This window comes from Staurois parvus, unplaced genomic scaffold (genome assembly GCF_062004578.1).
Source record: "Staurois parvus isolate SC_StPar_1 unplaced genomic scaffold, SC_StPar_1.0 ptg000917l, whole genome shotgun sequence".
Taxonomy (NCBI): domain Eukaryota; kingdom Metazoa; phylum Chordata; class Amphibia; order Anura; family Ranidae; genus Staurois; species Staurois parvus.
This window is the reverse complement of record NW_028318713.1, coordinates 1664725-1688866: the sequence shown is the minus strand read 5'-3', so window position 1 is coordinate 1688866 and position 24142 is coordinate 1664725. Positions and strand designations below refer to the sequence as shown.

Below are 24142 nucleotides of genomic sequence, written 5' to 3'. Positions count from 1 at the left end.
AAAGGAGGAAAGCTGGACCTTGCCGGCCCCCTGAGAGAGGACCATCTGTGGAGATAAGGAAGGAGCTAGCCCAGCAGGAGGCCTGAGAGCAGCTACCAACCTGCTGCCTAAAGAGGAGGGGCAGTGAGTACTTCTACAACCCCTGGATGGGAATAGGGGAGAGGGCATTTGGGTGGGAAACTTAAATAGCCCCAGCTGGATTGCGTTTTTTAAAGAGCCAGACTCTAGATCCCCTTGTCCAGGGATTTCTACACCAGGAGAGGCTGGCTAGCTCTCCTAGAAGAGAACCCTTCTGAGCACTTGTAAATAGCTGCAGGAAGTTGTCCTCAGTTGAACAGTTTCTTGGGCATCCCATGTACCCTTCCCCATCCAAGTTAACATCCCCTAATAAAATCTCCCCCCAAAAAGTTCAAGGACTGTTTACTGTCTCTAAAGTGCAAGTCTGAAAAGAAATGTGTGTTGCCTGGCAGTGCAGCACTATAGGGGGACCCAAATCTTCATCAATTCCTACGGGGGTAGTGCTACATGAAAAAAGTGTGTGGAGGGGGAAAGCTAAGAGCTGTGTCAATAGGTAATTCCACCTGCCAAATTCTTCATCAACCAAAATATCACTTTTTGGAGGAATGGCCCCATTTTTGACATACGGGTATTGGGGGGGTCACTTATTCCTGATACAATGAAAGAACTAATTTCAAATGATACATTGTAGCAGAAATTCTGCAGCCAACAATGAGCGAGTTATAAAATTCAGACCAGCTCACATCAGTGATGTAACTTTCCACATTAAATGGCTTTCTGAAACGAGTGCCCAGAATGTAATGTGGAGCGCAGCCGCCGCCATAGTAGCGATGATCCAACACAAGCCCTTCACGCAAATTGGTAAACAGATTCAATCTGAAAGAAAATGTTAAAAATATTGTTTGTGAAATGAATACTTTATGCATCTTGTTCCAATAAATATTCTTCTACCAAATGTAAAAACAATCACTAGAAACAATTTCTAGGAAGAATAAAAACACATAAATATTGGTGTGGTGACACTTAAGGATCTGAAACAATGACATAGTGGGGCTTGGGGACCCGGAACAATAGCAAATTGACAGGTGGGGTTCCAAGATAATGACATACTGACACTTGTGGTCCCATAACAATGACACACTGGTACTTGAGGTACCAACACAATGAAATTGTGGGGCTTGGGGAACCATAACACAAATGACACACTGACACTTGGAGGTCCCAGAATAATAACATATTAGTACTTGATACTGATACCATCAATGGGGCACCATCCCTCCCACTGTTACCATCAATGAGGCACCATCCCTCCCACTGATACCAACAATGGGGCACCATCCCTCCCACTGATACCATCAATGGGGCACCATCCCTCCCACTGATACCATCAATGGGGCACCATCCCTCCCACTGATACCAACAATGGGGCACCATCCCTCCTACTGATACCATCAATGGGGCACCATCCCTCCCACTGATACCATCAATGGGGCACCATCCCTCCCACTGATACCATCAATGGGGCACCATCCCTCCCACTGATACCATCAATGAGGCACCATCCCTCCCACTGATACCAACAATGGGGCACCATCCCTCCCACTGATACCATCAATGGGGCACCATCCCTCCCACTGATACCATCAATGGGGCACCATCCATCCCAATGATACCAACAATGGGGCACCATCCCTCCCACTGATACCATCAATGGGGCACCATCCCTCCCACTGATGCCATCAATGAGGCACCATCCCTCCCACTGATACCAACAATGGGGCACCATCCCTCCCACTGATACCATCAATGGGGCACCATCCCTCCCACTGATACCATCAATGGGGCACCATCCCTCCCACTGATACCATCAATGGGGCACCATCCCTCCCACTGATACCATCAATGGGGCACCATCCCTCCCACTGATACCATCAATGGGGCACCATCCTTCCCACTGATACCATCAATGGGGCACCATCCCTCCCACTGATACCATCAATGGGGCACCATCCCTCCCACTGATACCATCAATGGAGCACCATCCCTCCCACTGATACCATCAATGGGGCACCATCCCTCCCACTGATACAATCAATGGGGCACCATCCCTCCCACTGATACCATCAATGGGGCACCATCCCACCCACTGATACCATCAATGGGGCACCAGCCCTCCCAATGATACCATCAATGGGGCACCATCCTTCCCACTGATACCATCAATGGGGCACCATCCCTCCCACTGATACCATCAATGGGGCACCATCCCTCCCACTGATACCATCAATGGGGCACCATCCCTCCCACTGATACCATCAATGGGGCACCATCCCTCCCACTGATACCATCAATGGGGCACCATCCCTCCCACTGATACCATCAATGGGGCACCATCCCTCCCACTGATACCATCAATGGGGCACCATCCATCCCACTGATACTATCAATGGGACACCATCCCTCCCACTGATACCAACAATGGGGCAAATTGCCTCTCTTTAAAACCAATGATGGGACATGGTTTACACCCATCGGCCAAAGCTTGCCCCCCCTCTAAAGACTGAAGGACAGTAAACTGGCCCTTTGCTTAGAAAGTTTGGAGACCCCCGTGATAGAAAATTGCACATTGACTTTCTGGGTGCCAAAACAATGTCTTGTTGATATTTGGGGTCCAAGAACAAAGACAGAAAGACATTTGGAGATCTCAGAAGTATAAAACCAAAACAATGCCTATCACAACACAATGCCATGTGACAGGCTCATGGGATGGTGCTTTGGCACATATCTGTGTTCTTTGAGGCCAATCATTACATCAGTTATATCAATGATGTTGTTATACCAGAAGTACCTACCCAGATGCCAGGTTTTCGATGGCCCAGTACTGCTCCATATTATTTGTACACGGGCTCCGGATAGACTTACAGTTCTTCTCATCAGAGGAATCTCCACAGTCGTCATCTCCATTACACATCAACCGTCGAGGGATACATTTTTCTGGAATATAAAACAAAATATTGATAGTCGGGGCACAGTGAAAATTGATTTTTGAGTGGTGCGAATGAGACATTTAAATCTCATGCTAGAAATCTATTAGTCTCTATTGCTATGATTTGTTTGTCACCTGGGCCTGGCACATTGAACTCACACAGTCACACAATTCTGAAGTTCTGCAACATCTCAGAATGTTTTAGTGATCAGCATTTTCCACATACAGTAGCTAAAAGGGATAAAATGATTTATCGTAAATGCTCCTCAATTGAACATTTCTTACAAATATCCAGATATTCTGACCTACAAAGGGTGACAGTGAGCATGCCTTGGGTCTGGAGGCAATCCACAAGGAGATTCTCCAACCTGCCCATGGCCTGAATTCTGCATAACCAATACAGGCCATTGCCTAGTAAGCCACATAATAAGCCATTGACACATCAAGTTTCCAAATGCTATTACCAGATTTCCATATATAATAAGGTTCCAGACTGCTGCCCTGCATGTCAGAGCAATCTGGCCAAGTCTTCTCCGTTGCTGTTCTTGCACAATTTGTGCATTTTTAGTGGTGGAACATTGGAAGGGTCACAGCACTGAAAACTATCGATTGGACTGCTGCTGATTTGTGATTTCCTGTTAACGACTCGGCTTGCTCCTGGACCTGTCTGCTCTGTTTAACCCTGACCTGACCCCGGTTTGTCTAACGGATCTTCTCTCCTGCTCTCTGTGTATGACCCCGTCTATCCTTTATGACTACGTCTGCTCCGATCCCCTCCTGGCACCCGATATTGGCTCAAACTGGTTCTCCTGTGATCCTCTTTTCTCTGGAAAACCTGCATACCTGCATACCTCGCACATACCTGCAGCCTGTGCCTGCAGACTCCATCTCAGCGTATCAGCCATGCTCCTGGGTGGACCACCAAACAAGCACTCCTACAGGCGACCTGTGCTACTCTGGGCCTGACCCCTGATGTAAAATCATTATATCATTATACCATCCCACCAGGGATCCCCTGCCCTCCACCCCACCTGGGACTACCAGCCACCTCCCACTGCGTTTCGGACACTGCTTCGCCATCCCTGACCAGCACCCCCTCACCCACCCTGACCCTTCCTGCACCCCGCTCACCCCAACATGCCGCCCGCGCTCCTCCTCCTTATCCTCCTCTCCTCCATCCCTAAAACCGCCTTCCTCTACCCACCCACCCCCGCTAAGCAGCTCTACATCGCCCCCTCACTTCTCCCCTCTCCCCACTACGGCACCCACCACCTCCTCCTGCTACTCCACTTCCCCGCTGACCCACTTGCCACCACTTTCAGACCCAAGCGCTCCTACACCTCCCGTTCCCACGCCACCTTCCTCACCCTCCTCCTTCTCATATCAGCTGGGGACATCTCCCCAAACCCTGGCCCCTCACCACCTCACACCCCCCCTAGAGCCCCCCCTGCTCACGCCAGCCGACGCGACCCCCTCAACCTCATACATGTACCCCTCCTCCCCATATCTATCCCCCCTCTCTCGGTTGCACTCCTGAATGCTCGTTCGGTTTGCAATAAGCTTACCGCCATCCATGACCTCTTCATCTCTCGCTCCCTCAACCTCCTAGCAATCACCGAAACTTGGGTACAGGCCACCGACTCCACCTCCCCTGCGGCACTCACTCATGGAGGTCTCATCTGGACCCATTCACCAAGACTGAGCGATCGCAGAGGTGGTGGTGTCGGCTTGCTCCTGTCACCGCTTAGCACCTTCCAGGTCCTCCCTAACCCACCCTCTCTTTCCTTCCCCTCCTTTGAGGCGCACTGCATCCGACTCTTCTCACCCACCCCCCTAAGGATCGCAGTGATCTACAGGCCTCCCGGACCCATAGCCCGCTTCCTGGATGACTTTGCCGCCTGGCTTCCCTTCTTCCTCTCCTCTGAGCTCCCCACCATCATCCTCGGGGACTTCAACATCCCCATCAACGACAACACCCCGGCTACTTCCCAATTCCTCCACCTAACCTCCTCTTTCGCGCTCACACAGCACACTCAATCCTCCACCCACCTCGGAGGGAACACCCTGGACCTCGTCTTTTCCCACCTCTGTACCCTCAACCAGTTCGCGAACACCCCCTTCCCTCTCTCCGACCACCACCTCATCACCTTCTCCATCTCCCCTTCCCCCAACTCCCCCCCTCAAAAACGCCAAACCATCACCAGCCGCAACCTCCGCAACCTGAACCCGGCCCCCCTCCACTCTGCCGCCGACTGCCTACACGACAGCATCCTCTCACTGTCATGTCCTGACATAGCCACCACCTTGTACAATGACTCACTGTCAGCTGCCCTAGACTCTCTGGCACCCCTTACCACACGCATCATCAAACCCAGACCGCTTCAACCCTGGCAGACCGACAGCACTAAACGCCTCAAACGTCGCAGTCGCGCACTGGAGAGACTGTGGCGCAAAACCAGGTCCCCTCATACTTTCTCCCTCTACAAATCTGCATTTCTTATCTACACCTCCTCCCTCCACGCCGCCAAGCAGGCCTACTTTGTTAACCTAATAAACACCCTCTCCTCCTGCCCCCGCCGACTCTTCTCCACCTTCAACTCCCTGCTCTCCCCCCCCCCTCCTCCACTCAGTACCTCTCTCACCGCCCACGAAATTGCCACCCATTTCCACAACAAGATTGACGCTATCCGTAAGGACATCGTCAACTTGCAATCTACCTCCCCACCTAGCCTCCTCGCCCCCGTCACCCCTTCATCTCCCCCCTCCTCTGCCCTCACAACCGCACTGCCCCCCTCCTCTCCCAATGCCCCGCCCACCATAACCCCCCCCCGCACTGCACTCCCTCAGCCCTGTCACTACTGAGGAAGTCGCCAAAGTCCTCTCAAAAGCCCGCCTCACTACCTGCCCCCTGGACCCTATCCCCTCTCAACTCCTCCGGTCACCCCCCTCTTCCCTCATCCGCTCCCTCACCCACATCTTCAATCTCTCCCTCTCTACTGGCGTATTCCCCTCCCCCCTAAAGCACGCGCATATCACCCCCATCCTCAAAAAGCCCTCCCTGGATCCCGCGGACCCCAACAACCTCAGACCCATCTCCCTGCTGCCACTCACCTCCAAGCTCCTTGAACGCTTAGTCTACGATCGCCTAAGCTCCCACCTTACTGACAATAACCTCCTTGACCCTCTACAGTCCGGCTTCCGTCCCCTACACTCCACTGAAACCGCCCTCCTCAAAATCACTAACGACCTACTCAACGCCAAAGCCAAGGGCGACTACTCTGTCCTCCTTCTCCTGGACCTCTCTGCGGCCTTCGACACAGTTGACCACCCCCTCCTTCTTAATAAACTACTCTCCCTTGGCATCGGAGATGCTGCTCTCTCTTGGTTCTCATCCTACCTATCCCGACGCTCCTTCAGTGTCACCTACAATGGTGCCACCTCCCCCTCCCTCCCCCTCTCTGTTGGGGTCCCCCAAGGCTCTGTCCTTGGACCCCTTCTCTTCTCCATCTACACCTCCTCCCTGGGCAAACTCATACAATCTCACGGCTTCAACTATCACCTCTATGCTGACGACACCCAAATCTACCTCTCCACCCCTCACCTCACCCCCACTATCTCCGCCCGCATCACTCACCTCCTAAATGACATCTCAGACTGGATGTCGCTACATTTCCTCAAGATTAACCTCTCCAAAACCGAGCTTCTCGTCTTTCCCCCTGCCCACACCCCCCCCCCATCCTATCCATCATCACCAACAACTCCACTATCACTTCCGCCCCGCAAGCCAAAGTCCTTGGCGTCATTCTTGACGCGAACCTCTCCCTCCAACCGCATGTCAAATCACTCACAAACACATGCAGGCTCCATCTTCGCAACATTGCCAAGATCCGCTCCTTCCTCACCCCAGACACCACCAAACTTCTAGTACACTCCCTCATCATCTCACGCCTTGACTACTGCAACTCCCTCCTCACTGGCCTACCCAAGTGCAGGCTCTCCCCGCTCCAGACCATCCTGAACTCAGCTGCCAGACTCATCCACCTTACCACCCGCTCCACCTCTGCCACCCCCCTCTGCCTCTCCCTCCACTGGCTCCCGATTGCCCAACGCATCAAATTTAAACTCCTTACCCTGACCTACAAAGCCGTTCACAACACTGCCCCTGACTACCTCACCAATCTGATCACCAGGTACCACCCTACCCGTACCCTTCGCTCCTCACAGGACCTCCTTCTATCCTGCTCCCTGGTCTCCTCCTCCCATGCACGACTGCAGGACTTCTCCAGGTCCTCCCCCATCCTCTGGAACTCACTGCCCCAATCCATCAGACTGTCGCCTTCTCTATTCACATTCAGGCGCTCCCTCAAAACCCATCTCTTCAGGGAAGCCTACCCCACCCTCACCTAACGGCCATCCTCCCTCATTCCTCCTACCACTTCATCCCCCCCAGCCACTTCCTACTGTACCTTTACCCCCTCCCTCCTAGATTGTAAGCTCGTAAGAGTAGGGCCCTCTTACCCCTCGTACGCTGTCTGTCTTTGTTGTACTGTGCCATGTATTGTCCCCCCCTATTGTACAGCGCTGAGCAAACCCTTTGGCGCTATATAAACTCGTAGTAATAATAATAATAATAATAATAATATCATCTAAAGACCCCAAAACCATTAAAATTCAAAAGCAGTGGCTGGGTACATCTTACAAATTGCAGAAGTTGATCAAAATACACGGACATATATCTTCATTTGGATGGTGAGAAGATGGTATAAATGCAGCAGCACAATACCCAATGCGTTTCAGAACTTCTTTAGTTCCTTCATCAGGGGTAAGCTGCAGAGAGGTGATGACCCCTGATGAAGGAACTAAAGAAGTTCTGAAACACGTATTGTATTTTGATTAACTTCTGCAATTTGTAAGATGTACCCAGCCACTGCTTTTGAATTTTAATGGTTTTGGGGTCTTTAGATGATATAATGATTTTACATAAGGAGTCAGGCCCAGAGTAGCACAGGTCGCCTGTAGGAGTGCTTGTTTGGTGGTCCACCCAGGAGCATGGCTGATGCGCTGAGATGTGGTCTGCTGACCACAGTTGATCAAAATACAATACGTGTTTCAGAACTTCTTTAGTTCCTTCATCAGGGATCATCACCTCTCTGCAGCTTACCCCTGATGAAGGAACTAAAGAAGTTCTGAAACGCATTGGGTATTGTGCTGCTGCATTTATACCATCTTCTCACCATCCAAATGAGGATACATGTCCGTGTATTTTGATCAACTTCTGCAATTTGTAAGATGTACCCAGCCACTGCTTTTGAATTTTAATGGTTTTGGGGTCTTTAGATGATATAATGATTTTACATAAGGAGTCAGGCCCAGAGTAGCACAGGTTGCCTGTAGGAGTGCTTGTTTGGTGGTCCAGCCAGGAGCATGGCTGATGCGCTGGGATGTGGTCTGCTGACCACAGTTGATCAAAATACAATACGTGTTTCAGAACTTCTTTAGTTCCTTCATCAGGGATCATCACCTCTCTGCAGCTTACCCCTGATGAAGGAACTAAAGAAGTTCTGAAACGCATTGGGAATTGTGCTGCTGCATTTATACCATCTTCTCACAATCCAAATGAGGATATATGTCCGTGTATTTTGATCAACTTCTGCAATTTGTAAGATGTAGCCAGCCACTGCTTTTGAATTTTAATGGTTTTGGGGTCTTTAGATGATGTAATGATTTTACATTTGTAATATTAAAACTCTGTTTTTATATCTATGTTGTATGTTGCCTAATAAAATCCCATATAACCTTTCTTTGGAGAATATCTATTAACATTTTTATAAAGACATCTTTGAGGAAGAACAAGTGTACAGCTGGGGTTACTCTGGTCTCAATTCATAGATGTATAATGGTGATTGGTCAGACACAGTAAATAGATTCTTACCAGACGCCACACACTGGAAGCCTTCGCATCTCTTGTTGTTCCTGCAAGGGCTGCTGGTCACACAAGGCTCCTCCTCATGGTCTATGACATCACAATGCTCACCACGGAACTGTGGTACTTGGGTCATTTGAGCAAACCGATACTGTGAAAAAAAAAAATTTTTTCAGAAGAGTGTACCTTTCCAATGCCTGTGCTTTTAAAACCAATCCTTGAGCAGAGTGTCTGGATATTATAGTATGAATAAGGCTTCGAATGGGTATTGGGATAGGTAGGGGGAATTCATTAAAGTGTAGGTGAAATCTCCCAAGTGAGAATACAGGCTGATGTATGAAAACAAAGGTTCCCTCCATGCCAAAGTGGAAGTTACAATCCTAGATTTGGTCCCCAAATTCCTGACGATATGGACCCCATGGGTGGACCGGTTCCTTCTGCCGAACTTTGATGATATGCTGCTTCTCCCTTAGTGCTATCTAGTCCCTCCTTGTGAAGGCTCTACCATTTTCATTTAAACTATACTTTGGTTTGGTCCCAAGAATACCCTTTCTGCCCCGGAAGTCAGAGGTGTATTTAGGTTTTGTGCTGCCCTAGGCAACACAAAAATTGGCTCCCCCCCCTTCACGGAGAGGCCCTGACACCGACCAACACTGCTCTCCCCCATGAAGGGATCCTGACATTGACCAACAACACCCCGGCCCCCCACCCAGGAGAGCCTTTCATTACCACCGCCCCCCATACAGTGGCAATATCCCCCCATCCTGGTGAGAGAGAAGACACTCCCTTTCACATATCTGGACATCCCCGGGACCAAGAGTCAGGCTCTGCATACACCATCAAGCAGCCCGCAGCCTCTCTCAGATCCCACCTGCTCCCCATGCTGCATGTGTCCCATTTTCCATCCCTTCTTTTGGGAGGTGGCGCTGCCCCCCTGAAAAATGCTGCTTCCCCCTGAAAAATGCCGCCCTAGGCAAATGCCTTGTTTGCCTTGTGGTAAATACACCCCTGCCGGAAGTCACACACCTCCCCGCCTCCTTCTCAGTACCTTCCTCTGGTTCTTCCTATTCTCCTCCCCTCCTCTCTCTCTCCTACCTTTCCTGTGGCCTTAGGTGGAACCCTCATGTAGTTCAAGGAAATATTGCTCTCCTCCCAGAGCATGCCATGTCTCACCTTCCCTTGTTATACAACACTTTCAACTGATCTGAAGGGTTCCTCATCAATTGTGTATCATATTGCAATCCCTTTCTGTAGAAGGGGAACCTGCTCTCCCTTATCCCCCCCCTTTTTTTATTTTTCTATTTTTTATCGTTTTGTTCATATACATGTATTTGGGATGCTTTATGTTTGTTCTTTTGGCTCTGTAAATTAATAAAATGTTTGAACAAGAAAACAAAGGTTCCAACCCTTACCTCTTCTAAGATAGGGTAGAAATCCAGAATTACCAAGATGTGACCTAGACAAAGGACCTTGTTGTTCCTTAAATTCATACATAACCCCTTGTTCCATTTCTTGGTCTGTTTCCTCATCATTTCCAGCATGGGGTGCTGGCTCTAACCACAGCTCATCCCAGCTGGCATATATGACCCACCAAGAAAAAAGAAGGCCCCCACTCCAAAAATATTCACACCTCAACTATTAAAAAAGATTTTATGAGCTCCTGAGCTGATGGCTGTGCCGCCTGAGCTCCTTTCATTCAGTTACTGTCAGGAATGGACTTGTCAATAGTGGTGGGACTCACCTGCCTTGTGGGCTGCAGTACCAGGGCTGGCCAGCGGGTGCTCTCAACAACCAGAGGTTCACTTCGGCAATTAGCCATCACCTGGGGCTGATTGCAGGTGGTGTATTTAAGGGATGGCCAGACCTGCAGTCTGTGCCTTGGTGTGTGTTTTTCCATGGGCCCCTGTATCTTGTAACCTGCATTCCTGTTCCTGTTTCTGCCTGACTTGTTGCCGACCCTGCCTGATCCTGATCCTGACCTCTGCTGACTTCTCCTGTTTGATCCCTGGCTTGTAACCCTGACCATTCTCTCCGCCTGCTCCTCCTGTACCTACCTGTCCGATAGTTATCGACCCGGCCTGCCTGACTATGTTGTGCTCTATATGTGTATGTACCTGTGTATCTATACCAGTTTAGGTTTGGGGTTGTTTCACCTTGTTGTATGTATTTGTGTTAGCTTGGGGTTTGGTGCACTGCGTTTATATTTGTATTGTTAGTCTTAATAAATTGTCTTATTTTTTACCATATCTGAAGCCTGCGTTTCCCTGTGTCAGTCCACACACTTCTGGTCACACCCGCATCCCTGACAGTTACTGGTAGAAACTCTGTATTCCCACATGAAAGGAAAATATATTTGAAATATATTTAAAAAATATTCTTCCCAAATATATTGATATATATTTGAAATACTACAATTTTGGCCGTATTCAATATATTTCAGTAAATAAATAAATATTATATATATATTGTGTATACCAAGCATTAGAGTCAGAGAGTGGTCCAAATATACGGTAATGCTCCAAATACACGATCAGAATACCGTATGAAAAACGCCGCTTTTAAAGTAATCGGATGATAATCTGATTGTTAGGACACAGCAGTCAGCCGGAAAAAAAAAGAAGGGACAAGCACGAAAATTTTTATCAAACGATACCGGATTGTACGATTTTCATTTAACCTGTACGGTAGTCATCTAAAAATATAATACAAAATATAGGACATTCTTCAGAATTTTTATTCTGTCCAGCAAGAATTTTCATAACTTTATTAACCTCTTCACTTTCGATATGAGACTAGCATGCAGAAAAAAACCCCGTTGACCATTATTATTATTCTTATACAGGATTTATATGGCGCCAACAGTTTGCGCAGCGCTGTACAATATAAAGGAGACAGTACAATTACAATACAGTTCAGTACAGAAGGAATAGGAGGGCCCTGATCCTGGGAGCTTACAATCTAAAGGAAGGGGGAGGTGATACAAAAGGTGATAGCTGCGGGGGATGATCTGGTGGAGGTGATTCAAGTACAGTTCTTAGGTGGAGGTGGGGTAGGCTTCCCTGAAGAAGTGAGTTTTCAAAGATCGCCTAAAGGCAGACAGGGTGGGGGCTGACCGGACATGCTGTGGTAGGGAGTTCCAGAGGATGGGAGAGGCTCTGGAAAAGTCCTGGAGGCAAGCATGGGAGGAAGTGAAGAGGGAGCTAGAGAGGAGGATATCATGGGAGGAGCGGAGTGGGCGATTAGGGCGGTATCTGTGGATGAGGTTGGTGATGTAGCTAGGGGCAGTGTTGTGGATGGCTTTGTAAGCTGTAGTTAGTATTTTGAATTTTATACGTTGGGTTAGTGGAAGTCAGTGAAGGGATTGGCAGAGAGGGGCAGCAGTCGCTGATCGGTTGGTAAGGTGTATGAGTCTAGCAGCAGTCGCTGATCGGTTGGTAAGGTGTATGGGTCTAGCAGCAGTCTCTGATCAGTTGGTGAGATGTATGAGTCTAGCAGCAGTCTCTGATCGGTTGGTGAGGTGTATGAGTCTAGCAGCAGTCGCTGATCGGTTGGTAAGGTGTGTGAGTCTAGCAGCAGTCGCTGATCGGTTGGTAAGGTGTATGAGTCTAGCAGCAGTCGCTGATCGGTTGGTGAGATGTATGAGTCTAGCAGCAGTCTCTGATCGGTTGGTGAGGTGTATGAGTCTAGCAGCAGTCGCTGATCGGTTGGTAAGGTGTGTGAGTCTAGCAGCAGTCGCTGATCGGTTGGTAAGGTGTATGAGTCTAGCAGCAGTCGCTGATTGGTTGGTAAGGTGTATGAGTCTAGCAGCAGTCTCTGATCGGTTGGTAAGGTGTATGAGTCTAGCAGCAGTCGCTGATCGGTTGGTAAGGTGTATGAGTCTAGCAGCAGTCGCTGATCGGTTGGTAAGGTGGATGAGTCTAGCAGCAGTCGCTGATCGGTTGGTAAGGTGTATGAGTCTAGCAGCAGTCGCTGATCGGTTGGTAAGGTGTAGGAGTCTAGCAGCAGTCGCTGATCGGTTGGTAAGGTGTAGGAGTCTAGCAGCAGTCGCTGATCGGTTGGTAAGGTGGATGAGTCTAGCAGCAGCATTCATAATAGACTGAAGGGGGATAACCTGTGTAACAGTAGACCAGTGAGGAGGGAGTTGCAGTAATCAAGGTCGGATATAACCAAAGTGTGGATACGTTGTTTTGTGGTGTCATTGGTCAGGAAGGGCGGATTTTGGTAATGTTCCGGAGGTTCAGGCGGCAGGATTTAGCCAGTGAGTGGATGTGGGGCCCAAAGGAGAGGTCAGAGTCTAGGATTACACCTAACACCCTGGTATGAGGGGAAGGACCCATGGTTGTGCTGTTGATCTTCATGAGTGGGGGATCGGGGAGGAGAAAATATTACAAGCTCAGTTTTGGAAAGATTGAGTTTAAGGTAGTGATATGACATCCATGCTGATATGTCGCTTAGTAGATTTGTGATTTGTGAGGAGTTTGAGGGGGGGGGAGCTGGGGAGTGGAGAGATAGATCTGGGTGTCATCAGCATAGAGGTGGTATTGGAAGCCATGGGAGGTTATCAGTTGGCCCAGGGAGGAGGTATAGAGAGAGAAAAGGAGGGGCCCAAGAACAGAATCTTGGGGTACCCCAGCAGAAAGAGAAAGCGGAGCGGAGGAGGAGGAGTTGTATGTGACACTGAAAGTGTGCTGAGAAAGGTAAGAGGAGAAACAGGAGAGAGCAGAGTCACGGACCATTCATTCGATATTCTGATTGTGTATAGGGGGCTTTACCCATATGGAAGAAAAATATATTTAAAATACTACAATTTTGGCCGTATTCAATACCCATTGACCATTCAGTCGATATTTTGATTGTGTATATGGGGCTTCAGTTCCAGGGAACACGACACACAATTTACTCAATTCTTCTTGGGAGGTGAGCATACCGATTGTTCTTGGGAGGTGGGCACACCAATTGTCCTTGGGAGGTGGGCACATCAATTCTCCTTGGGAGATGGGTACACCCATTCTCCTTGGGAGGGGGATACACCGATTCTCCTTGGGAGGGGGACACACTGATTCTCCTTGGGAGGGGGACACACCGATTCTCCTTGGAAGATGGACACACCGATTCTCCTTGGGAGGTGGACACACCGATTCTCCTTGGGAGATGGACACACCGATTGTCCTTGGGAGATGGACACACCGATTCTCCTTGGGAGATGGACACACCGATTCTCCTTGGGAGGGGGACACACCAATTCTCCTTGGGAGGTGGGCACACCAATTCTCCTTGGGAGGGTGACACACCGATTCTCCTTGGGAGATGGACACACCGATTCTCCTTGGGAGGTGGGCACACCAATTCTCCTTGGAAGGGGGACACACCGATTCTCCTTGGGAGGGGGACACACCGATTCTCCTTGGGAGATGGACACACAGATTCTCCTTGGGAGGTGAACACACCAATTCTCCTTGGGAAGGGGGCACACCAATTCTCCTTGGGAAGGGGCCCATCAATTCTCCTTGGGAGGTGGACACACTGATTCTCTTTGGGAGGGGGACACACACCGATTCTCCTTGGGAGGTGGGTACACCAATTCTCCTTGGAAGGGGGACACACCGATTCTCCTTGGGAGGTGGGCACACCAATTCTCCTTGGGAGATGGACACTCCAATTCTTCTTGGGAGGTGGGCACACCAATTCTCCTTGGGAGGTGGGCACACTAATTCTCCTTGGGAGGTGAGCACACCAATTCTCCTTGGGAGGTGAGCACACCAATTCTCCTTGGGAGGTGGGCATACTGATTCTCCTTGGGAGGTGGGCACATCAATTCTCCTTGGGAGGTGGACACACCAATTCTCCTTGGGAGGTGGGCACACCAATTCTCTTTGGGAGGTGGGCACACCAATTCTCCTTGGGAGATGGACACTCCAATTCTCCTTGGGAAGTGCGCACACCAATTCTCCTTGGGAGGTGGACACTCCAATTCTCCTTGGGAGGTGGGCACACCAATTCTCCTTGGGAGGTGGACACACCAATTCTCCTTGGGAGGTGGGCACACTAATTCTCCTTGGGAGGTGGACACACCAATTCTTCTTGGGAGGTGGGCACACCAATTCTCCTTGGGAGGTGGGCACACCAATTCTCCTTGGGAGGTGGGCACACCAATTCTTCTTGGGAGGTGGGCACACCAATTCTCCTTGGGAGGTGGGCACACCAATTCTCCTTGGGAGGTGGGCACACCAATTCTTCTTGGGAGGTGGGCACACCAATTCTCCTTGGGAGGTGGGCACACCAATTCTTCTTGGGAGGTGGGCACACCAATTCTCCTTGGGAGGTGGGCACACTAATTCTCCTTGGGAGGTGGGCACACCAATTCTCCTTGGGAGGTGGGCACACCAATTCTCCTTGGGAGGTGGACACACCAATTCTCCTTGGGAAGGGGGCACATCAATTCTCCTTGGGAGATGGGTACACCAATTCTCCTTGGGAGGGACACACACCGATTCTCCTTGGGAGGGGGACACACCGATTCTCCTTGGGAGATGGACACACCGATTCTCCTTGGGAGGTGGGCACACCGATTCTCCTTGGAAGGGGGACACACCGATTCTCCTTGGGAGGTGGGCATACTGATTCTCCTTGGGAGGTGGGCACATCAATTCTCCTTGGGAGGTGGACACACCAATTCTCCTTGGGAGGTGGGCACTCCAATTCTCCTTGGGAGATGGACACACCGATTCTCCTTGGGGGGACGACACACTGATTCTCCTTGGGAGGTGGGCACACCAATTCTCCTTGGGAGGGGGACACACCGATTCTCCTTGGGAGATGGACACACCGATTCTCCTTGGGAGGTGGGCACACCGATTCTCCTTGGAAGGGGGACACACCGATTCTCCTTGGGAGGTGGGCATACTGATTCTCCTTGGGAGGTGGGCACATCAATTCTCCTTGGGAAGTGGACACACCAATTCTCCTTGGGAGGTGGGCACTCCAATTCTCCTTGGGAGATGGACACACCAATTCTCCTTGGGAGGTGGACACACCGATTCGCCTTGGGAGGTGGGCATACCGATTCTCCTTGGCAGGTGGACACACCAATTCTTCTTGGGAGGTGGGCACACCAATTCTCCTTGGGAGGTGGGCACACTAATTCTACTTGCGAGGTGGGCACACTAATTCTCCTTGCGAGGCGGGCACATTATCAGAAACTTCTGCCCATCTGTTACCATTATACATAGGGAAGATGGAGGGACAGACCCCCCCCCCCCAAAAAAAAAAAGTAAGTCTAAACTGCAGCAAACGTTATTCAGCCAATGATATGATGATCAGTACTTACTCTCTTTTTCCTACATGGGTCACACGCGCTCCAAGCTGACCAGCTGCTCATCACGCAGTCTATGGGGGTTGGCTCGTTCGCCACCGATCTCACCCACCGCTTCTTTGTAAGGCCATTGTTGGCTTCACTTCCTTGTAGCTCACAACTACATGTGCAGAAAATGACAATATAATAATAAGTCTTGAGATATGTCATATAATAGTGCCACGTATATATCTCTATAACCTCATATATGAATGAAAGCATCCAGACCATGTGATTATGGAACAACGGTGAATACACTGAACACAACGTAGCCTCCCTAGCGGTCTGATTATGTCCATATTTCTGTGCTCAAAGCGGTACATTTTTTTTCATGGAAATATGTATTTTTTTTATTGTAGGCCTGTAATTCTTAGGAATAACTCACTGAAATCTGTCCGAACAAGAGTCTATTAAACATCCCGGGGATGATAAAATTTGAAACTCGAAATCACAAATTATAATTTAATAAATAATCATAAAAAATAATAATATAATAATAATACATTTAATTCAATAATATAATCAAACCAAAAACACTGAAATTTGAAATAGAGCGCCAAGTTCGCACATCGCTGAGCAAAGTCGCAGAATCGTTTTCAGTGTCTGATGAGGAATTTTCAAAATGATGTCTCAGCAAAATAAAGCGTGGAGACAGCGATGAATGGGGGAGTTTGATTTGAATATTAAAAATGAATTAAATGACATTTTTGCCTTGTGGTGCTCAGATGCAGTGCAGTTCCACTTTAAGTCTAGTTTCACACCCGTTTCTGCATTGCGTTTTGCACTTTTGCAACTGCGTTTTTGATGCATTTTTGCTGCGTTTTTCAGGTTTTTTTATTTTTTTTAATTTTTGCTAGGCAGATTTCAAATGCATTATGCATCAAAAACGCACTACATGCTCTTCTGCATTTTTTCCATTAATGTCTATAGAACCAAAAACTCAACTTTTTGCATATTGAAAAAAGTCCCTGACCCTCTCCAAAAAACGCGGAGATGCAAATTTGTCCCATAGGAAATCATGTTAAATGGACTGCTGTGCGTTTCCTGCAAAACGCAAAACATTGCAGAAAACACTTAGGTGTGAGCAGGGCTGTCCCAAAGGTTGGTGTCACCCGGCGTGGTAACACTTGGTGACACCCCCTCCGACGATCCCCGCAGAATGGATCAGAGTCCGATCCATTATGCTCCCCAACCCGCAGATCCGATCCATCCTGCGGGGATCGTCAGCATGCAACCTATACGGGGTGACACCGGACCCACTGGGGATCCTGCGGGGATTGTCGGCTTGCTGTACAACTTACCTTTTCGTGGAGTGGGTCCGGTGTCACCCCGTGCGGTAGGTGTCACCCCGCGCGGTAGGTGTCACCCGGTGCGGCGCGCACCCCCCCGCACCTGCCTAGGGACGTCTTATTACATATGTTAGAAGCGCAATTCTATGTTTTCTGTTTGTTATAAAAGAAATGCTTAAAGTGACGCTAATTTCACAAATTTTTAGAAACAAATTGAAAAAAAATGTGTTGAATGTACCTTCTATCTCTCTCTTCTTTTGTTTCATCTCTCCAATGCAATGCATGTCTGTTCTAGGGTGATTACCAGGGGCGGACTGACCATTTGGAAACTCGGGCACCGCCTGAGGGCACGGGATCAGTAGGGGGCCCCATGAGATGCCCCTGGTACCTTTTTCATAGGCTTTTTTGAGTTTGGGCAAGGACACAGGGGCCCCAGGATCCCCTATTGCCGGGGGGCCCCATGAGTTGTCAGTCCGCCCTGGTGATTACATTCATTCACCAATTCCCCCCCCCAGTGTACAGTATGTGAACGTAGCCACCCTTTCCTGCTGATCTCTGAGCCGGGGCAAGATCGATAGAAGAAAAAAAATGTGAGTTTATTGTCATTTTAGGCATTTTTTTTATAACAGGAGAAAAAAAGGGAAAAGAAAATGTAACAATGTAACAACTTCTAAAAACATATTAGACTGTACACCCCTTGAGGGTTGGGGACTGATGTGAATGTACAATATATATATGTAAAGCGCTGCATAAATTGACAGTACCTGAAATAAAAAATAAAATAAAATATATAACTTTTTTTTTCTTTTTTTTTCTATAATAAATTTTTACATGGTTTTACAAATATAGTTACAAAAAAAAAAAAAAATAGGGCAGTGAAAAGCTACACAATATCACAGTATAGGTGCTGTGGCGAAGTTTAACAAAGAGAAAAAAAGGAAATATTGAATTATTCCGAACAGTCCTACTAGTTCCACAAAATAATCACTTTAGAGTATCCAATATATCAAATTTGTTATCAATTAGTAATTAGAACGATACATTGTAACATTTATAGGTAAAGTTGATCCAGGGAATATCCGATTGCCTCTCGGGGGATCAGGAAGGAATTTTTTTCCCTGCAGGAGCAAATTGGATCGTGCTTTGCTGGGTTTTTGCCTTCCTCTGGATCAACTGTGGGTGTAGGATTATAACTTTTTTTTTTTAATGGTTGAACTGGATGGACTTTTGTCTTTTTTTCAGCCAGACTAACTATGTCACTATGTAAATATTTTATTAGAAGTGTAATATTTCATTTCTTTTTGCTATACGAAAAAGCTACACAATATCACGGTATAGGTGCTGCGGTGAAGTTCAACAAAGAAAAAAGAGGGAAATTTTGAATAATTCTTAACAATCTCTCTAGTTCTATGAAATAATAATTTTAGAGTATCCAATATATAACATTTTTATCAACAAATAATTGTAACGATACGTTGTAACATTTATAGGTAAAGTTGATCCAGGGAATATCCGATTGCCTCTCGGGGGATTAGGAAGGAATTGTTTTCCCTGCAGGAGTAAATTGGATCGTGCTTTGCTGGGTTTTTCTGCCTTCCTCTGGATCAACTGTGGGTGTAGGATTATAACTTTTTTTTTTTTTTTTTTTAATGGTTGAACTGCATGGACTTTTGTCTTTTTTTCAGCCAGACTATGTAACTATGTAAATGTTTTATTAGAAGTGTAATATTTAATTTCTTTTTGTTATACAAAAAAGCTACACAATATCACAGTATAGGTGCTGCGGTGAAGTTTAACAAAGAAAAAAAAAGGAAATATTGAATAATTCCTAACAATCCTACTAGTTCCACGAAATAGTCATTTTAGAGTATCCAATAAATAAAATTTTTATCAATAAATATTTGTAACAATACATTGTAACATTTACAGGTAAAGTTGATCCAGGGAATATCTGATTGCCTCTCGGGGGATCAGGAAGGAATTTTTTTTTCCCAGCAGCAGCAAATTGGATTGTGCTTTGCTGGGTTTTTTTGCCTTCCTCTGGATCAACTGTGGGTGTAGGATTATAACTTTTTTTTTTATTTTAATGGTTGAACTGGATGGATTTTTGCATTTCTCTGGATCAACTGTAGGTATAGGATTATAATTTTTTTTTTTTTAAATGGTTGAACTGGATGCATGTTTGTCTTTTTTCAGCCAGACTATGTAAATGTTTTATTAGCAGTGTAATATTTCATTTCTTTTTGCTATAAAAAGAGATGAATAAAAGCGATTAATAGAGCTTAATAAAATATGATTAATTAAGGGCTCGTTCACACTAGGCTGTTTTGCCAACGCTTGCCAAACGCCCCTATAGCGTTTGGCAAGCGTTGGTCCGGCGTTTGTGGAGCGTTTTTTAACGCTCGGCAAACGCTCCGCAAACGCCGCATACGCGGTTTAGCGGCGGTTGCTAGGCGTTTGCCGAGCGTTAATAACGCCCCACAAACGCCTATAATGCAGTTTGAGTGGTGTTACCACTCCGCAAACGCCCCGCAACCGCGTCGCAACCGCACCGCAAACGCCGGCCGAGCGTTTGCGGAGCGGCACCATAGACGAGAATAGGAGGCTTCAAAGCCTCCTGACTCGTCCAGAGGCGTCCGTTTTGCCGCGACGCGACGCAAACGCTCCCGTTAGAACAGCACCATGTGCTGTAATGTGCAGAATTGGCAGAGGCGTTTGGGAAGCGGTAAAAACGCTTCCAAACGCCTCTCTGCCGCCTGCTAACAAGGCTAGTGTGAACGTAGCCTTAGTGTTTAATAAAATATTAATATTATCATTGTTTTATATTTAAATTTAAAAAAGTCCTTTATTATTTTTCCGCCCAATTATTAGCTGCCTAAGAAAACCAATTATCACAGAAGGTCTTCAACTACTTTCAAAACATTTTTTTGCGTGGACTTTCTGACTTTCTAAGCGTTTCCTATTTTGTCTTGAGTAAATACATCTCTGTGTTTTCTATAATTAAATATGTATTTTAGAAATAACCCCAATAACTCTAATCAGAAAAAAAAAGAAATGAAATGTGTACTCACCTGGTTAAATAAAAGGCAAAATTCAGGAGGACGGTATAAAATAACATGCTAGGACCGTGCAATGCGCTCTTCAGTTTCAGGCTCTTCTGCTCTCTTAGGCTCATTGGTGTCACAGAAAGTAGAAAAGTAAAACTAAAGTGACCAATTTGAGGCAGTCCAGCAGTTTGGGCGCAGCCTCTCCCATAGGAATGATCTCAGAGCGCCATCCTGTGGTGTAGTGCTGCACTGATCAGTTGGGTCAATGCAATGATCAATAACAGAGTTTATTATTAGTCCTCCTGCACACGGGACATTTATACAGCGGCTGTTTTTGGTTTTTGGCATTTTTTTCTACAGCCAGTAAACTCTCTGGCATGTTATCCTATGTGTCCATTCCTGGCGTGTTATCCTAGGTGTCCATCCCCGGCATGTTATCCTATGTGTCCATCCCCGGCATGTCATCCTGTGTGTCCATCCCCGGCATGTTATCCTACGTGTCCATCCCCGGCATGTTATTCTATGTGTCCATCCCCGGCATGTTATCCTGTGTGTCCATCCCCGGCATGTTATCCTATGTGTCCATCCCCAGCATGTTATCCTATGTGTCCATCCCCGGCGTGTTATCCTACGTGTCCATCCCCGGCGTGTTATCCTACGTGTCCATCCCCGGCATGTTATCCTACGTGTCCATCCCCGGCATGTTATCCTACGTGTCCATCCCCGACATGTTATCCTACGTGTCCATCCCCGGCATGTTATCCTACGTGTCCATCCCCGGCATGTTATCCTACGTGTCCATCCCCGGCATGTTATCCTATGTGTCCATCCCCAGCATGTTATCCTACGTGTCCATCCCCCGCATGTTATCCTATGTGTCCATCCCCGGCATGTTATCCTATGTGTCCATCCCCGGCATCTTATCCTGTGTGTTCAACCCCGGCATGTTATCCTATGTGTCCATCCCCGGCATGTTATCCTGTGTGTACATCCCCGGCATGTTCTCCTATGTGTCCATCCCCAGCATGTTATCCTACGTGTCCATCCCCGGCATGTTATCCTACGTGTCCATCCCCGGCATGTTATCCTATGTGTCCATCCCTGGCGTGTTATCCTGTGTGTCCATCCCCGGCATGTTATCCTCTGTGTCCATCCCCGGCATGTTATCCTGTGTGTCCATCCCTGGCATGTTCTCCTACGTGTCCATCCCCAGCATGTTATCCTACGTGTCCATCCCCGGCATGTTCTCCTAGGTGTCCATCCCCGGCATGTTATCCTACGTGTCCATCCCCGGCATGTTATCCTACGTGTCCATCCCTGGCATGTTATCCTATGTGTCCATCCCCGGCATGTTATCCTATGTGTCCATCCCCGGCATGTTATCCTATGTGTCCATCCCTGCAATCCCTGCAATGTACAATGTGCAATTAAATCCCTGAAATGTACATTGATCACCCAGATGGATTTTCTCAACAAAAGTGGAATATTTTTCAATTTGTTTTGGTGTTGGATTAATATTATTTAATCATTGTTTTTATATATATTTATATATAATTGGTCATATTTTGTGAGCGCTATTATTTGTGGTTATATTTATTATCACGTATTCTATATATATTTTTGGGTTATTGCTGTATAATAGCAGCTGCTACTTTAAAGAATTAATTATTTCTCAGTATTATAGTCCTAAAGCGCGATGATGTAGGCTTTGGAATATATTTGAATTTTTTTTATATAATTTACCAAGGTTTATATTACTCATTTAAAAGTTGGATGACTTTTTAACATGCCAAAAATCAAACATGTACTTTTTATATAATGCAGTGCAATGCAACAAAAGCACTCTGTGCCCATTGGCTGCTATGGCAAAGCATGTTGGGTGCCATTCAATGTGAACACATTGCTTTATAGCAGGTATGCAAATACAATAATAATTATCCACTTGAAGAACAAGCATTTTTTTAGATATTCTGTTTACGAGTTTAAATCAGTCTTTTTTGCAAAAAAAATTACTTATAACCCCCAAATATTATATATATATATATATATATATATATATATTTATTATTATTTTTTTTTTAGCAAAGACCCTAGAGCAGCGGTTCTCAGCCTGGGGGTCGAACGACCATTTCCCAGGGGTCGCCTAAGACCATCGGAAAACACATATTTCCGATGGTCTTAGGAACCGAGACACCGCTCCTCCGTCTCAGGCGATGTGTGGGCGGGATGATACGCTGCTCCTGTCACCTGGCCACACCTCCGAGATCGCTCAGCAGCTCCGCCTCCTCGCCGCTGATTGGCCACCGGAACTGTAGCTCAGGAGAGGCACACAGGCGGCTAATCACCGGCGAGGAGGTGGAGCTTGGAGAGGAGGAGCCGAGCGGCAGCGCGCGTACATCAAAGAAGATCGAGGGAGCTGCCGGAGCGAGTGAAGAGGAGAGCGGCCAGAGAAGGAAGACAGCTGACAGGTAAGTGAGAGAGCGAGCCCAGGCTGGAGCAGGGGTCAGCAAAGTAAGTATCATTGGTGTCAGTGGGAGGAATAGTGCCCCATCATTTGTGTCACTAATACCAACGATGGGGCACTATTCCTCCCCCCACTGACACCAACGATGGGGCACTATTCCTCCCCCCACTGACACCAACGATGTGGCACTATTCCTCCCCCCACTGACACCAACGATGGGGCACTATTCCTCCCCCCACTGACACCAACGATGGGGCACTATTTCCCCCCCCCCCCTGACCCCAATGATGGGGCACTATTCTCCCCTCCACCACACTGACATCAATGATGGGGCACTATTCCTCCCACTGACACCAATGATGGGGCACTATTCCTCCCTCCACTGACACCAACGATGGGGCACTATTCCCCCCCCCCCCTGACCCCAATGATGGGGCACTATTCTCCCCTCCACCACACTGACATCAATGATGGGGCACTATTCCTCCCACTGACACCAATGATGGGGCACTATTCCTCCCCCCACTGACACCAACGATGGGACACTATTTCCCCCCCCCCTGACCCCAATGATGGGGCACTATTCTCCCCTCCACCACACTGACATCAATGATGGGGCACTATTCCTCCCACTGACACCAATGATGGGGCACTATTCCTCCCACTGACACCAATGATGTGGCACTATTCCTCCCACTGACACCAGTGATGGGGCACTACTCCCACTGACACCAGTGATGGGGCACTACTCCCCCCACTGACACCAATGATGGGGCACTATTCATCCCACTGACATCAGTGATGGGGCGCTAGTCCTCCCACTGCAAAATTACAGTTATGAAGTAGCAATGAAAATAATTTTATGGTTGGGGGTCACCACAACATGAGGAACTGTATTAAGGGGTCGCGGCATTAGAAAGGTTGAGAACCACTGCCCTAGAGAGTGAAATGGCAACTGTTGCAATTTTATTTATAATTGTATTTTTATTTATTTATAATATTTTATGTCACATAGTATTTGTGCAGCAATTTTTTGGGAAATAATACATTTTAATTAATTAAAA

General features: G+C 47.5%; 1 protein-coding gene across 1 annotated transcript in view; it reads right to left on the bottom strand.

Moving 5' to 3' along the window:
- Window positions 1-20757, bottom strand: part of C8B (complement C8 beta chain) — a 41363-nt gene extending 20606 nt beyond the window's left edge. Inside the window, exons 1-5 of the mRNA XM_089656562.1 lie at window positions 20639-20757; window positions 16255-16399; window positions 8937-9078; window positions 2871-3012; window positions 762-894 (exon numbers count right to left, since the gene is read on the bottom strand). Of these exons, the coding sequence (XP_089512688.1) occupies window positions 762-894; window positions 2871-3012; window positions 8937-9078; window positions 16255-16399; window positions 20639-20742 (666 nt within the window). The 5' untranslated portion in view covers window positions 20743-20757. The remainder of the gene's footprint in view (window positions 1-761; window positions 895-2870; window positions 3013-8936; window positions 9079-16254; window positions 16400-20638) is intronic.
- Between the last annotated feature and the right edge of the window lie 3385 nt (window positions 20758-24142).